This window comes from Ursus arctos, unplaced genomic scaffold (assembly GCF_023065955.2).
Source record: "Ursus arctos isolate Adak ecotype North America unplaced genomic scaffold, UrsArc2.0 scaffold_2, whole genome shotgun sequence".
Classification (NCBI taxonomy): Eukaryota; Metazoa; Chordata; class Mammalia; order Carnivora; family Ursidae; genus Ursus; species Ursus arctos.
Window position 1 is genome coordinate 2,561,324 of NW_026622874.1, and position 17,382 is coordinate 2,578,705.

At 37.8% G+C, this 17,382-nt stretch overlaps 1 protein-coding gene across 15 annotated transcripts in view; it reads right to left on the reverse strand.

Annotated features, from left to right (window-relative positions):
* Window positions 1-17,382, reverse strand: part of CEP170 (centrosomal protein 170) — a 119,865-nt gene that overhangs the window by 67,543 nt on the left and 34,940 nt on the right. For all 15 annotated transcript variants that reach the window (XM_057315021.1, XM_057315020.1, XM_057315019.1 and 12 more), the window contains exon 3: window positions 5,016-5,105. In XM_057315021.1, coding sequence (XP_057171004.1) covers window positions 5,016-5,105 — 90 coding nt within the window. The remainder of the gene's footprint in view (window positions 1-5,015; window positions 5,106-17,382) is intronic.

Consider the following 17,382-nt stretch of genomic DNA (forward strand, 5'->3'; position numbering starts at 1 on the left):
TGTACTTGAAATCTGAAAACAACACTTATAAAATGGATATATATATCCCAGGTGTCCCTGGACAACTGATGAACAATACCCATTTTGTATATTATGTACCTTTCAAAACCAGGAAAATATGAAATAAAAATATGAATTTGTCAGGATTAATTTTTTTATTAAAGTTTCAATTGTTTTTCATTATCCTTTTATCCTTACTTCTGCAAATTATTTGTAAAAACACTTACAGATTCAACTAGACACAGATGGTAAATGGTGATGATTATTTTTCCTGGCACACTAGAAGTTAAAGACTTGGAATCTGCTAGATTCACAGAACACAGAATACTGTTATACTAATTGCCCAGAATGAAGATATTATATAAATACCCAAGTTTTCCTCTGATTAGCTGAAAGTTTAAAAATTATTTTTTCCTTTTGAATTCCATTTTTTAAATCTTCTATTTTTTTTGATTTGAGATGGCCATAATACCCTATTTGGGAAAGCTTCCCTCGTGGTGAGGAAGTTTAGAAGGGTCCTGAATGACATATCATAAAATATATTAAGGAAATTATATTATTGTGGTCATATACTCAAACTCCTATGCATAACCGGCACTTCGTAATATGTCATGGAGTATCAGTTGTAAATCTACAGAAAAAAGCTAGAAGAAGTTATGATCGTAATTCCAAGCACAGATACATGGAGACAGTGGAATACTGCTAAAACCTGGGATCACACCTTAGCATGATGTATGAGTAATCCTAAAACACAAGCTTCTAAAATCCCTCACAGAAAGGCTGAAATGTTAATACGAAGAAAATTCAAAGGCTTCAGGCATTTGTAAACTAATTTCACATTCATTTCCAAAATGAACTTTTAGAGTGTTTTAAAAGTTACACCTTGAGTTTACCAAAATGTTCTAAGCATAATTACGAAACAGAAGAGCTGAAGAAAATGATGGAAAAGCAAAGAGAAGAATAAAAGAAAACATTAATTCACTCATGTTTGGTATGCAGAAGACAGGTACACCGTGTCAGAGGAGTGCCACCACAGCTCTAAGCCAATTTCACTTAAAAATGTCTTAACCTGAAATACTATTTTTACTCAAAAAGGCCAATCTGATGACCAATCAGATCCATGTAAGGCTTAAGATTGCTCAACTCTGTTAATTAAGCACCTACTGTGTGTTTGACATATTATTAGGTAGGTACTTGGAGAAATTGAGAAACATAATTTTAACACGCTGGCATTTATGGCAGAAATATTCCCCGAGGTCTAAAAAAGCTTAGGAAATATGATCTAGACAGAAAGTTTCAGCACACAAAAATGCAAGTGAAAACATCTGAAGGGAAAAAGTCTCCTAAAGGCCTAAGATTATATAAGGAAGAGAGAAAATCTCAAAGAGCAACAGGCAAAAAAAAAAAAAAAAAAAATCATTTAAATAAATCAATTACAAAGCATTTTAATAAGTTAAAAACATGGGGAGAATAGGTTTTGTCTCTTATGTCAACATCATTTGATCACACCTCTGCCCTACAGGTAGAATAGGCAAGGACAATGAGGAGAATGAAGTAACAAACGAGATCTCAGAGTTCAGAAGCAGAATTGCTGAGATCCTAATTCAGATGTCTCTCAACTACAAATCCCATGTTCTCTCCATCTCAAGGAAGCCTGGGTGCCCAAGCCAGGCCAGCTCTTCAAACTCCCTCTTCCAAACCACTAACTTACAGAAGCAAAACAAACTAGATAAACATCTCTTTAATTTACATACAACTAAATTGCATAACCGATTACATAAAACCATATAACCACTGTGTATTATACTAACGCTCTGGGAAATCTGAAGAGAGTGAGTGGCCAGGGGCGCAACCCCCTCAGTCACGTTGCCTGCCAGTGACAAAAGTCACCCCTTTTTCCCCACAGCTTCTCCACTCTATGCCGCCCTGGTCTGATGCTGACAGAAACTCCAGTGAGAGGGGATAGAGCAGAAGCCGGAACAGGGCGAGCTGAGGGGCAGCCTAGTAACAGACGCCGGACGTGGAATGGGATGGGAGTGGTAGGCGCAGGCCACAGTGGCTCTCAGAGGGGCGGGGGCTCCAGGGGACGGAGCAGGCAGGAGGAAGTGAAGGCAAGCAAGGGTGTTCATAGAAAGAGAAGCTTCAAGGGGCTTGCAGGAAAATGGGCCAGGATAACGTCAACTACAAGACCCGCCGCAGCTTCCTCAGGCGGAGCGATCTCATTCCCGGTAACAGTAACATCAAGTGTCCATCCAGGTCCCTCGGGAGTGTATTTTAGGGTAGGATAAAAGGGAAGAGGGAAAGTGGTCAGAGCTAGAGTTATTTTAAAAGTTGGGTTTAGCTGGTAAGTGCTTTTAAAAATATACAGCGGGGGATTCACGGAAAAGTATGTAGGCCACAGGGTGCTGCTCCCGCTGCCACCGTGACTACCACTTACCCAAGGCAAACCCTGGGCTGCTTTAATCATGCACAATTACGAACTCATCACAGCTTCACAACAACCTGCGAGGAGTACCGTTTTGCTGTGAACATTTAAAAATACTGAGGAACAGAAAAATTAAGTAACCTGTCTACAGTTCCATCACTGGTAAGAATTCAAGCTGGGCTCATAACCACTACATCGTGTTCCCTTACTTCTAAAATTATTACTTCTAACCTGATGCTCAAATTTCTAGAATTATATGAATTTTAAGAGTAAACAGGCTGTAACTGTCCACTCACGGGCAAAGTGCATGACAGGTGGGAGTTCACAATTTTGTTCTGCCATATGTCCTAGGCTGTCACTCGTGTGATGCTCTCCAGCTCCACACTGGGCACACACTTACATGTACTGTCGCATGTCATTCCCGTGACACCACCACAGAGCAGGAATTATCACTTCATTGTTGTAAAGCTAAAGCAAGGTAACTGAATTTTTCATAGAGCCTTCATACTCACAAACTCATTACATTTCCCCACAACTCTGGGAACTAAAAGGAAGATATACAAGGAAACTAAATTGCAGAGAGAGTATGTGATTTTCCCTGGATTTACACTGGTAAATTATAGACTGAAATTCAAATCCAGGTCCTGATTTCGAGTTCAAAATGCAAATGTTGCTCTCTAGCAGATATTATCTTTCACAGAACTATTGAGTATAATCAAATTAAGAGAAAGGTCAACCCAGGGATGCTTGTAAGTTAGTATTTCACCTGATATTTTTTATAACCAATACCAAATAATTTTTATATTTGATCACAGTCTTTTAAAAGAATAAAACACTGTGATGTAATTCTTACTTATTATTTTCCAAGATAATAATGTAAAGACACCTGTGAATGCACTATGGTGGAGACAAAAATTTCTAGGCTTAAAACCAGAATGTAACATTTCAGTTAAAATAGTCCACATATGCAAGTAGATTTAAATTTTTCTTTATAAATTCCTACGTATAGAAAATAAAATTAAATTCCATTCAAAACAGATTTCCCGTGTTCAGGCACTGTGCAGAGCTCTGAGCAAAGGCTCATGACTGTTCTGGAGCTCATGATCCAGCACAGTGACAGTAAGTAAAAGTAGACAGAACACAAGGCTGACATAGCTTTGTCCCAAGACAAGATCAGAACAAAGGTTTACAGGTGTGGAGAAGCAAGAAAGTAAATCTGCAAATAGGAGCTGGGAATCAAAACAGCTACTTACCTGTCTCCTGTTAAAACGGTTTCTACCCAGTCCGCCTCCCTTTCTGCTTTAATCAGCTCAACAGGATAACAACATCAGCAGTTAATATTCCTAAATGCCTCTCCTTTGTTCCTTCCCTTCAGGAAGAAGTGGAATTTGGGTTTAAGTACCACTTGTGTAAATGACAAGGCAGATGGGAGAACTACTAAGCTGAAGAAAATCTAACAAATTATTTTGAGAAGGAGAAAGACAGCAGGAGAACTACTATTTTGGAGGTACAGCAAGGGAAAATGTGATGGAGCAGGAATCTGGAAAAGTGGGTGATGCCAAATTTGAGCCATTTCAGTTCAAACCTGAAGTACTGAGACTTAATTCTGTGTGCCATGAGAAAAAAACAAAGGCTTGAAAAAAACTAACAGAAAAACAAAGTATCTCAAAGGCTGATTAAATGTCAGCCTTTCAGTAGCAGGCCAATTTAGAAAGAGAAAAAAATTTCACAGTAATTGCCAAACTTCTGCATATGTTTTTCCATATAATGTTTAATGTATATTTTGAAAAGCAATAGCAGTTAGAAGCAGTTGGGATACATTTAGTTTCTGTTAAGTTCACTTTAACAATTTCAACAGCACAGCTATGGAAAAATGCTGCTTTTGCTTATGTTAGCAGGGCCATAAGAAAGTTGAGAAGAAATAAGAAATTATTCAATATTTCAGCATTCTCTTATTCTGTGGCTCCTTATATTCTGACAATGTGGGAAGATAAATGAAGAATTAGGAAAAGACTCACTGGAGTAACACAAAAATATCTTCGAAGTAGGAATACAAAAAAGCAACAATGAATACTGGTGTTTAAATCACATGCCATATTTTTAAGGTAAAAGGATGTGTTTCACGTCTTTTTTACTCTAGTATAGAAAGTTCTCCACCATCTGGCATCAAACCATGTTTCCACCTTTTTTTTTCTAAGTTACCCTATACTTCTCTGTCTTCCAAGAGTGTTTTTTTTTTTTTTCATACTAACTGCCATGGCTTTCCACTATTTTCCCACATAAGTTCAAGCCACCAAGTGAGGTCAACTTTCATCTAATCTCCTTAAAGAAGTTTTTTTCAACCATTATGGATAATAACAACCAACAGCCTTCTGAATTCCTGTATTTACTGCCTATACAGTTTCTTGAGAACACGGGCTAGTTTCCTATTCTTCCGTATGGTCCCCAAAGTGCTATGTACCTAGTAAGCCTTTAAGAGTAAAATGCAAACTAAAGAAAAGGAAGAGAACACAAACAGGAAATATAACCTGATTTATCTTCTTACAATTAAAAATATCCAAATAAGACAAAAAAGAAAATCTTAACTTACCCCATTTAGGCTGCCCAAATCTTTCACCAGATGCTCATCCGTGGAGGCGTCATAATTGATTACAGCATGTTGCTTATCCACACTACGAGACTGAAAGGAATTTTTCTGAGTTAGGAAATACGAGAAAATAGTAGGATAAATAACAAACACAAAGATTTTTGGCTAGATACTTTATATTAATAGGACAGTAGATAAACATAGAGAAATATCCAAGTGAAAGTGGATCAAATGAGATTTAAACTGTGTTACTACGCAACACAAATTTGGCGTCACTTCCCCAAAACAGCAGCCAAAATCTGAAGACATTCTTTTCTACTAACTTCACACATTCTACTTTTGAAAGAATTTAAATCAGGGGACTTTGTTGAATGCATCAAATGACAATTTTTTTTTTTATAACTTGAAACTGTTACATGGAAGTCATATGAATTATAATTTCATAATGTTTTATGTATTTTATTGTAAAAAAAAAACTATCCTATAGGATTTTCTTCTTTCTATATTGAAAATCACAGTGTAAATTATATAAGGAGTCCAAAGATTAGGAGAAAAGGAACACGATATGGTACGTTCTCAAACAAAATTATCCTCACTTAAGACATGGGTTCTAAAACTAGAATTCATGGGAAAGCCCTAAGAGGGAAAGAGATAGAAAGTCAAAAAAAGGAATTAAAATAGCAAAGTGATTACTGAATATTGTTTTTCAGTCTCTTAAAGTACACAGCACGTACACACACACTCACACACACACACGCACGCTCCAGAGCCTAAGGAGGTGTCTGTAGACAGAAGCACCTGAGAGATGAATCATTAGAAAGCCTGTGGAAACTTTTATTGAAAGAAAATACCCATAGAGTGACAAGAAGAAACAGTCTGAGAACCATACTGAATGTGAACTCAGTCACACTGAGGGCTACTATGGGAACCTGGGTAAATGAAAAGCAAAGAAAGTATCATAAAATGGGGAGAGATGTGACTTGCAGTTTCCAGCCCAACATGGAAAGAGCTTGCAAGTCATCAGTCCCACCCTTACAACAAGAAAAAAGATGTACAAATGGAAAATCAAAAACTAGTCTTAGTTTTATCAGAGAATTAAGGTCATAAGGTCAACTGGCACATGGAAAACTGGAGAGTGAATACAGAGAATCACAACTTCCTGAAAACAGAAACCGTGGCTACAACCAGCAGGCAGGAAAACTCAAGGGTAAGGTGAGTAAGTTCAGACACGAATGCCAACTACCTTGCAAGATAAAAGCTCCCAGGGGCACAGCCTAGGAGGAATTTTCTGAGATTTACCTCCAGAAGCCCCATGAAGATGTCAGGGTGAAGACTGGAGAAAGTCTTCTTCTGTCCCCTTAGCCTGAGGGTGAAAGTAACCATTCTCAAATAGATGCAGAGCATTCTGCTGGAACCAAAGACCTGTCCTCAAGGAAGACTCTTACCAGTGCTCTACCAGTGTGGGTTTTACCAGAGCCTAATTGACATGCGACAATAGGAATACCGAACTCCAGCGTCCTCTAGCCTTCCTTTCTCATCTAAAGAGGGGGACAAAAAAGAGCTGAGATTCACTTGCAAAGGTCATGACCCCACAAAAAGACTGACAACTAATCAAAGCATTATAAAATGCCTCCTCTCCCTCCCAATCTTACCATCACACCCACAGGGGAGATTACAATGGGAAAAACTGCTAAATTCAGATTATTTAATAAAGGGTCTCTAAGGAAACTCAAAAACCACTGGAGAGATGAAAACAAGGACACTAGAGGGAATGTTAACCTTGATACTTTCAGCTACAGCCAACAGTGAACATGGCCTGACTCCTAGCCACATCAACAAAATGAGAAGGCCAGCAACTAGGAAAACAACAATATAGATGTAAATCCTAGTTGAAATTATCCTTTTTCAAATATCACTGAAATGAAAAGTTCCTTCCTCGCTTAGCTTCAACTGCATATTGAAAAAGTCTTGGTCTTTCCATCTAACATTAGGAAGAAACAGTATGTGATTTCAAACAATCTTCTAACAAAACCTACACATTCATCATACATACACTCTTGCTTTCTTGAAAGTTCTAAAAGTTGCTTTTTGGTTTGGTTTTCTCTGAAACCTCAATTTCCCTAGGACAGACTGCAAGGCCCAGATGTAAGAGCACCTTTCTCTGCTGTAGGATTACTGCCGCTTTTCTACAGCTTACCTGAGAAACCAATTACAACAGTAACCACTACAAAACATCTGCATTAAATCTAAAAGTTACTTAAACTTCATGCTGGTTTTCAATGTCGTGTTTTAAATTACTGCTCTGTTTAAACTAATGGAGTATGAAATTTAGTTATTCGGGTGACAAAACGCACATGTAGCACCATTAGGAAAATAATTCCTCCATATTGCGGATTCATCAAGGTGAATTCGTCTGTGGGATAAAAAGCTCTGCATGTTGTAAGACAGGTGAGACTGCAGGTGTATGCAGGCTCTTAATAAACTTGAACGAATCATCATAAATAATCTCTCTGTGACAAAGGAAAGAGAGAAAGAATGCAAGTCCTTAGAACGGCGAACTGAAATTCAAGGGGAAAATCTAAGTGAGAGCTGAGAGAAGAAAAATCACACAGGAAAGGGAGTTACTGTTAGCTCTGGAAAATAAGCCAAGTGGCTGTTTCTGGAGCCAGGGAACCGCAGCTTTTGAGGGAATGGTCAACATGCATCAAAGAGAAAAAAAATGGTTTAAGGAGGAAACAATCAGGAGAGGCCACTTAACTAAGTAAACAACTTGCTAGAACCCAGAAAATCCTGAACCTGGTAACACCTTCCTTGCCCTCAAAATTATGCATGAGGGTAGCTAAGCGAACCTAAGACGATAGAGTCCACTGAGTTGAGATGCCATTCCAAGTCTGGGGACTGGGGAGTGAAGGAGTGAGGATGTTATGTGGGGTCAGAAAAAGCATCCTGTTTGTTGGTTTGAGATTTATTTATCTATTTAAGAGAGAGAGCATGTGCATGCGCAAGCAGGGCGAACAGGATGAGGGACAGACAGAATCTTCAATCAGACTCCGGGCTGAGCACGGAGCCCAACGTGGGGCTTGATCTCAGGGTTAACGGACTGAGCCATCCAGGCACCCCTGTTTGTTTTGAAATAAAGAGGGTAATAACTTTTTTTTTTTTTAAAGATTTTATTTATTTATGTGACAGAGAGACAGCCAGCGAGAGAGGGAACGCAAGCAGGGGGAGTGGGAGAGGAAGAAGCAGGCTCCCAGCGGAGGAGCCCGATGTGGGACTCGATCCTGGAACGCCGGGATCACGCTCTGAGCCGAAGGCAGACACTTAACGACTGTGCTACCCAGGCGCCCCAAGAGGGTAATAACTTTTTGAGAAGACCAGGCTTATGAACTCAGGGCAAGAGCTATCATCAGTTTAAAACTCATAGAACAAGTCATTCCCATTTGTGTAACTCTTTGACAGACAATGAAAGAAAGCAAACAAATCCCTGTGTTTAGTTTTCTGCTGTTTTCAAGGTGGCAGTGTGTTTCAGCACCCATCAAAGAAATTCAGCAGAAAACCAAGATTACAGAGCATAATACAGCTAGTGAGTGGTCAAGAAAAACTGAAAGAATAAGGAAGATTTGCTACTTACATCTAACCATATAAGCATTGATTAATCCATTTTCATTTCCAGATAATCAAATCCACATTTTCTCTAGATTAAACTAGCCAGGAGAAGGTAAATTACGACTTAATTTTCACAACCCATTTGGACATTTCAAAGCAAATCTAATGAATTTCTCAAACATATAATTCAAACCCTGACAAAGACTGCTAACTTCATTAAGTTTCTGGTTCTAATGGGAAAACCTTAGCTGATCAGGTGTAAACTATGAAGATTGTCATTTTTTATTAGTTCTCTTATTCTTGTCACTTTAAGTATCTAGTAAGAATGCAAGACTCCTAAAGTCCTTCCTCATCACAAGAAAAAAAATTTTTCTCCAGCTTTATACAGGAACAGATATTAACTATACTTATTATGGTGATCACTTCTCAATATATACAAACAATCAGTCACTGTTGTCCACTTGAAACTAATACAATGTTGTAAGTCAATTATATCTCAATTAAAAAAAAAAAAGACCCTCTAGTCACTGTCTCCTTACAGAAAATACCCAGAAGAGTGTGCCTCCTTCCTCATGATTTTTACTTTCTAGAAAGACTCTCTTCGAGGCTTTGCATTGCACTCTCGAGAATCCACCTTGCCCGAAAACTCCTCTTCATTCTCAAGCTCTCACAGATGGTTCCCTCCTACTTCCTTCCTTGAACTGAAGTCTGGCTTTCCCCCTGAGAACACTATTTCCACTGCCTTCCTTTAAAGCGGGCGCCATTCCTCCTATATCTGACATTCTGCTGAGTTCAGAGATACAGCGGGAATCCACGCACTTCACTAATGATGGCTTTTGGACCACTACTTTCCCCCTTCAACGAAGAGCCCTTTACTTTTTTGAAGTTCTTGTTATCCACCTCTACATAAATATAAACACAAGTATAAATATATACACACTACATATTTTTCTTTTCTTTTTTTTAAGAGATTTTATTTATTTGACAGAGAGAGAGAGAGACAGCCAGCGAGAGAGGGAACACAAGCAGGGGGAGTGGGAGAGGAAGAAGCAGGCTCCCAGCAGAGCAGGGAGCCCGATGAGGGGCTCGATCCCAGGATCCCGGGATCATGCCCTGAGCCGAAGGCAGATGCTTAACGACTGAGCCACCCAGGCACCCCCACACTATATATTTCTATGTACACACATACCCCTCCTAGATTGCTGCAATCATCTATGGTCATTTTAACTTATTATTTTTTTTTTTTGAGTAAACTCTACCTCCAATGTCGGCCCTGAACTCATGCCCCAAAATCAAAGTCACATGCTCTACCAACTGAACCAGCCAGGTGGTCCTCTGTCTAACTTTGACTGAAGTTTTGTAGTTACGGTTCACAGTCTTCCTTTTCATTCAAATTCCTACTTCACCATGATTGATTTTAAACATCTACGTAGAGGGGTGCCTGGGTGGCTGAGCTGGTTGAGGCTCTGACTCTTGGTTTCAGCTCAGGTCATTATCTCAGGGTCATGAGATCGAGTCCTACACTGTGGGGAGGGGGTGATCAGTGCTCAGCCAGGAGTCTGCTTGAAGATTCTCTCCCTCTGCCCCTCTTTCCACTCACAAACTCTCTTTCAAATAAATAAATAAGATCTTAAAAAAAAAATCTATGTAGACAGCCCATACAAAATATGTAGCCTTCCCAACTTCCACAACCAAACTCCAGACTCCACTGCTAGATCTTACGTGAAATGGATTCGACACCTGGAATCTAAACTGTGGTATTTTTCTCTATGACTACATTCTCCTATTCTTCCAGTTCTCTCACTTATTTATAATAATTTACTATTTTGCAACCTCAGTGCCCTGACTGCAACAGGTCACCTCATACGCTGACCCCTTCCTTTTCTCCCAAGCAACCATCCCCTATCATCCTGACTTTATTTCCTTCTCTATAACCCAGCTCCTCCTGGCTTCTCCTACCCTTCATGCTCAGGACTCCCAAACCTCTGCCTTCTGCTCAGACTACTCTGCTCAACTTCCCATATTTATTTCCTGCTTTCTACTAAATTTCTCAATCTGGATGTCCCTTCAGAACCTCAAACTCACTACCTTATTCCCCCAAAGTACACCTCCTGAAACTCTATTTCATTAATTTCTATGCCAAAAACGCTAGGTCTGAGGCTCTTTTTCTCTCCGTCCCTCAATATATAACTAAAAAGCATATCCAAACTCTTCAATGCCTCTCATGCTCTTCTTTTCTTCATTTCAAAGGGTTCTTTCTTCTTTAGAACTTTACCTCGCTTTCTAGGCTATTATCACCTCCTAACTGCTTATAGCGATTCTGAGCTCCAAGTTCTGAGCAGCAACATAGATTAACAGTTTAAAGTGCAGGTGCCGCAGTCCAAAAGGACTGGTCGAGACATCTGGCAATTGTGTGGCCTTGGGAAAATGACTAATCTGTGTTTAATCATCTATAAAAAAGATACACCATATCTCAGAGGTTTGTTTGTGAGGATTAAATGACGTAAGGTATGGGAAGCATTTAAAAAGGCAATATTCCCCTGTGTAAACACTCCTCAGTGTACTTACTGGCTAAGGTAAAATATATAGTCTTTCATCTAGCACACAAGGCCCTCCAAGATCCGGTCTCTTCTAATTTCCAAGTCTTAATCTCTCAAAATGTTTGCCTTCATATCCTATATATAAATCACAAAGGACTATTTTAATTACCTAAATAGACACTGAATGTCATGCTATCTTTAATAACATGTACTCAATCACACTCGAAAACTTCTAGAAACCATTTACTCATCTTTTAAGATTTCTCGGCTCAAGCCATCTCCTCCATGAAGTCTTCCCAGATTCCTCATCTCCACATTTCCTTGCAGGTAGGACTGATCAATCTCTCTGTTGTGCACCCCACATGAGACATATCACTGTTCTGTGCCATACTGTTTAGACTGGTTTACATGCGTATCTCCTTTTACTAGACAATAAGCCCTCAAGGACAGGGAGACCCTACCTGTATACACATTGATCCCTGGGTAGCCAGCATGGGGCCTAGTGCATTGTAGATACTTAGCAAAGGTTTGTTGGAAAGAAAATACATGCTATTTAGCCCATCTCATTTCATGAAGGATGAAGATAGAAAAGTTTTCTTAGAGAACAGAATATCAAAAGTACTGAACTTAAAAAGTTCAGAACAAATATTAAGAAACCTACAAACTGAGTGGCTTAAAACAACAGAACCAAAACAAAAAAATTTTGGACCTTAGCCAAGATAATTATAAAACGAGAAAATTCTGGAAAATTAGAGTATTAAGATGAAGCAGTAACACTGCTATATTTAAGAAATACTTCCTTTTCTGCAAAAAAACAAAGAAACAATGAAAAGCCTGATATCAAATAAGTCAAAACATAAACAATTCTAGGCCAGGCACAATGGAAAGCTAATTTTAATTAAAAGCTAACACAAGATATGGTACAAATGACTACCTGCTATGTGTCACATATGCTTTGGGTATGAAATGGCTACTTTTTAACATTTTTATTACTTCTTTTTCCTACTAAAACACAGACATACATGGACACATAGGCTAAAAAAACCTAAAGAGAAAAAGAAAGATTGCCACTGTGTGTCATCACTGTTTTTTTAAAGTCTTTTTTAAAGACCCTGTGGCTGACTTTTTAAAATCTTAATTGCATTTTTACAATCAGAGTAATACACAGTGACTTATTCTTTGCTGTGTGTCTCCAAAAGACAAATGAAAATAAGTTACCTATGATCTTCAAAACATATTCCATTATCCTCCTGGGGACTGTTCTTACACCAGTGTGAAAGTTAAAATATTAAAATAGTAAGTCAAATATAATTCTGTTACAGTTTTTTTTATGCATCAGGGAAAAAAAACATGTTTCAGTTACTATGATGGTGTTTCTCAAAACAGAGCAAAATTAGATTATTTGGTGCAATTAAAAATTTTATGAAAATAAAATTAGAATTTAGATAGCCAACTTTTCAAAATGCAGCTCTATTTGTATTTAGAAGTATCCCATATATTGCAACAAAAGCCTGAACATGTTTACTAGCAGGAGAAGTAAGTTAGCGAGCCTGTTTGAGGTTACACACATGCAGTAGCGGCTTACTGGTAGAAGAGAAAGGTCATTTGATTTTGAGCCAATATTACCAAGACTCGAATATCAGCTTCCATGACATAATGGTTATGTGATACTGGCCCTGTGACTAAGTCTTTCTGAATCTTAATTTTACTATCTGTAAAATGGGGATGACTGTATCTTTCAGGAAACTGTTGAGAGGAACAACTAAAATTATGTAAGTGACACTGAGAAATAGAAAGGACTATTTAAATACAAGGTACTTTAAATATTAATGTGTGTTACTCCAGACAAAATGTAATTTCCATCTAATAATTATACTTATAGCTTTCATTCACGGCTAAGATCTGTTTTGTAGAGTACGTCTTATGAAACAGCACAGTCATCTTCCTACGGCAAGACAAACAGGCACAGCAAGTCTAAATACTTTGCTGGAGGCTTCCAGGGTAAGTGCAAGAACTAATTCCAGAGTCCTTTAATCATCTACTCTTTAATACCCAGGCACATTTTCTTTTTGATGATCACGTTCTTTAGACTACCTTTTTTGGAATGAGATGAAATAAGAAAAAACATAAAACTCCAAAAATTTATTTCCTGTCATAAAATAACAAAAAGATTTTTATTGTAATCAAACAGGTCATATAACCTTAAGGATCATTTATTTCCATTTTGCTTTGGGTTTAAGCTGTATTATCACCGAAGACCAGCAAATCTATTTATAGTTGAAATCTTTACAGGCAAGAAACTACCTAAAATCATTCAGAGGCAGAGATTCTAAAACCTAACAACCACTTTCCTGTACATTAAAAATGGGGGGTTTTAAGCCATAAATGCAGACTTAGGTCAACCAAATTTTTTAAAATCTTCCTTTACTCATTAAAAAGCAATAAAATATTAGCTATTTGCACTTCTAACAATTTTAATTATCACACTGACTGACATAACCAATGTGGAACGACCAACGCTGTGTAAAGCCTTTAAAAGGAAAACACAATTTCATCAACTCTAGAGCACCAATCTTTCAAAACAAATACATTTTGCATTTATAAACACAAAATTCTTCACTCTTCTAACACTATACATAAGCTTAGTTCATTTTTCAGAAATGATATAAAAAGAATGTTTTAAATATCCATTTATTTTACTACTATACTAGGAAAGATTAAATTAACATTAAACCACTTAAAAACTGAATTTGCAAATATTCACTCTGACTTCCATATACAAGATGTCCTTCAGTGCTACGAAGAGTGCTACTAATTTGTAGCACTGATTCCGAGGGCCAGATGACCAGCATGCCCATCTATTCACGGATCTCTTTCAGAGAATGCACTATGTCTAGGACAGGGCTAAAAACAACGTGCTGCTATCAGATAAAGGGCAGAACTATCTTTAAGGGTGGAGACAGAGGAACAGGTCAAAGCTGTTTTTTTCCTTGCCTGATCATGGAGTTCCCTTATCTCCTTTACATTCTATTTAAAAAATAAAGCATAAATAAAAACAGTCATAGATAGGATAGATATCCATATCATGAACATTTATGAAATTTAAATAAAATTGTTATTTTAACTCTTGACTTTTTACAGCACTGTAATATTGGTTTCTGCTCATTAAAATAATACTAATTTTTGCTTTAAGTTTGTTATAAAGGCAGTATGAATCAACTGAATCAATTCAAAGATATTTTAAAATTCTATTGCCATTGATTTCCTTTTTTTTCATTGTGGTGATATATATAGATATGTCTATATCTATATATCTATATAGATAGCATAATATTTGCCATTTTAAACATTTGTAAGTGTACAATTCAGTGGCATTAAATTCACAATGTTGCACACCACCATCTACTTCCAAAATGTTTTTTAACACCCCAAACAAACTTTAAGTCTTAAGCTACAGCTCCCCAAACTTCTTTTCCCAGCCACTGGTAACTGCTAACCCTCTTTATGTCTATGAATTTGCCTATTGTAGCTATTTTCCAAGAAATGAAATCATGCAGTATTTGTCCTCTGTGTCTGGTTTATTTCTCTTAGCATAATGTTTTCAAAGTTCATTTATGTTGCAGCATGTATGAGAACTTCACTCCTTTTTATAATTGAGTAATAATCTATTATATGTATATACATTTCATTTTGTTTATCCACTTATTTGTGATTGGACCCTTGGGTTGTTTTCACCTTTTGGCTATTGTGAATAACGAATGTGATCATTGACACTGACACACAAGTATCTGTTTGAGACCTTGCACACAATTACTGTGGGTATATATCTAAAAGTGGAACTGCTGGTCATATGGTAATTCTATGTTCAGCTTTCTGAGGAAGCACTAAAAACTATTTTCTACAGCAGCGACACCATTTTACAACCCCACCAGCAACATACAAGAATTTCAATTTCTCCACATCTTCACTGACATTTATTTTCCTGTTTTAAAAAAATTACAGCCATCTTAGTAGATGTGAAGTGCTATCTCACCGTGGTTCTGATTGGCATTTCTTAATGACAAATGATGTTGAGCATCTTCTTCTCATGTGTTTATTGAGCATTTTTAGATCTTCTTTGAAGAAGTGTGTAGTCAAGTCTCTTGTCCATTTTTTAAGTGGGCTGCTTGTCTTTTTGTTGTTGAGTTGCAGGAATTCTTCATATACTCTGGATATTAAACCTTTATAAGATACATATAATTTTCCAAATATTTTCTCCCACTCTTCACTCTGTTGGTAGTGTCCTTAGATACACAAATTTTTAATTTTAATGAAGTCTCATATATCTACTCTTTCTTTTGTGGTTGGTGCCACTGGTGTCATATCTAAGAATCCACTGCCAAATCCAAGGTTGTGATGACATATCCCTACGTTTTCATCTAAGAGTTTTATGGCTTTGGCTCTTAAATTTAGGTCATTGATCCACTTTGGTTAATTTTTATATTTGATGTGTGGTAGGGATCCAACTTCATTCTTTTGTAGTGGAAATCCACTTGTCCCAAGCCTCATCTGCCAAAGAAATTATTTCTCCCTCCACTGAATGAATTTAACACCCTTCTAGAAGCTCAGCCTGCCACTGTAATAGTTTCCAGGGGTATCATAACAAAGTGTCACAAAGGTGGTCTAAAACAACACAAGTTTATTCTCTCATAGCCTGGACTCTAAAAATCCAAAATCAAGGTGTTGGTAGGGCCGTATTTCTTCCAACACTTCTAGGAGAGGATCTCTTCTTTCCTTGCCTCTTCTGGCTTCTGGTGCACTCAGGTGTTCCTTGGTTTCTGATAGCCTAACTGTAATCTCTGCGTCTTTCTTGACATAGCTGTTTTCCCCCTGTGTCTGTCTTTTCCTTTCCTTATGAGGACAAGTCATACTGGATTAGAGTCCATCCAAATGGCTTTATCTTTTTTTTTTTTTTTCAAGATTTTATTTATTTATTCGACAGAGATAGAGACAGCCAGCGAGAGGGAACACAAGCAGGGGGAGTGGGAGAGGAAGAAGCAGGCTCATAGCGGAGGAACCTGATGTGGAGCTCGATCCCAGAATGCCGGGATCATGCCCTGAGCCGGAGGTAGATGCTTAACTGCTGTGCCACCCAGGCGCCCCCCAAATGGCTTTATCTTAACTTGATTACATCCTCAAAGACTTTATTTGGAAATAAAGTCACATTCACAGGTATGGAAGATTAGGACTTCAATATATCTTTTTTTGAGGGGGGGAACATAATTCAAATTACATCAGCCACAGATACATAGAGGTTTATTTCCGGACTCTATTCTAGTCCACTTGTCTGTATGTCTACTTTTATATAAGCCAGAGTCACTAGCTTTGTATTAAGTTTTTTGAAATATTTTTCAAGATTTTTTTACCATTTTTTTTTAAATTTTGCCAGACTGTGCCAAGCTTTTATTTTGCCAAACTTAGCCAAACTCTTCAGAAACAAAACATCTTTTACTATCAGTCTTTATTACAGGTCATATTTTCCTGCTTCTTTACAAGACTGGTACTTTTTATTGTATACCAGATACTATAAATTTTGCCTTTTGGGGGTGTTGGATATTTCTGTATTCCTATAAATATTCTCGGACTTTGTTATGAGACATAGTTAAGTTACCTGAAAAGAATATGACCCTTTTGGATACTGCTTTTCAGATGTAAATGAGGGTAGAACTCAGTCTATGGTAAATTATTCCCCACTATTGAAGGGGTAGAGACCAATGCCTTGTGAATCATGAGGTTTTCCAGTCTGGCTATTAAGACAGACATTCCTGACCATGTTACTGACCAGCACTGTCAACTCTAATTCTTTTGAGTGCTTTTTTCCCCTTCTTGGTTAGTTTCTGCACATATATGTGATCAGTACTCAACTGCATACCGGAGGATTACCTCTGCAAAGTTCCCTCTCTGTGTACCTCTTTCCTCTCTGATACTGTGTCCTGTGAACTGGAACCCACCTTGGTCTCCCCGGACTCACAGCTCTCTCCCTCCACCTCACAAACTGCCTGAAAATTTCCATTTCTCCCACATAGTCCAGGACCAGACACCATATCAGTCATGTCTCTTAATATTCCTTATCTCCATGTAAGAAGAGACTTACCCTGCAAACTCCTCAACCACCATTCCCACACTTCTTGGCTGATTGATACAAATGCCATATAGAAAGCACCTCTTCTGCTCTCTGATAAATA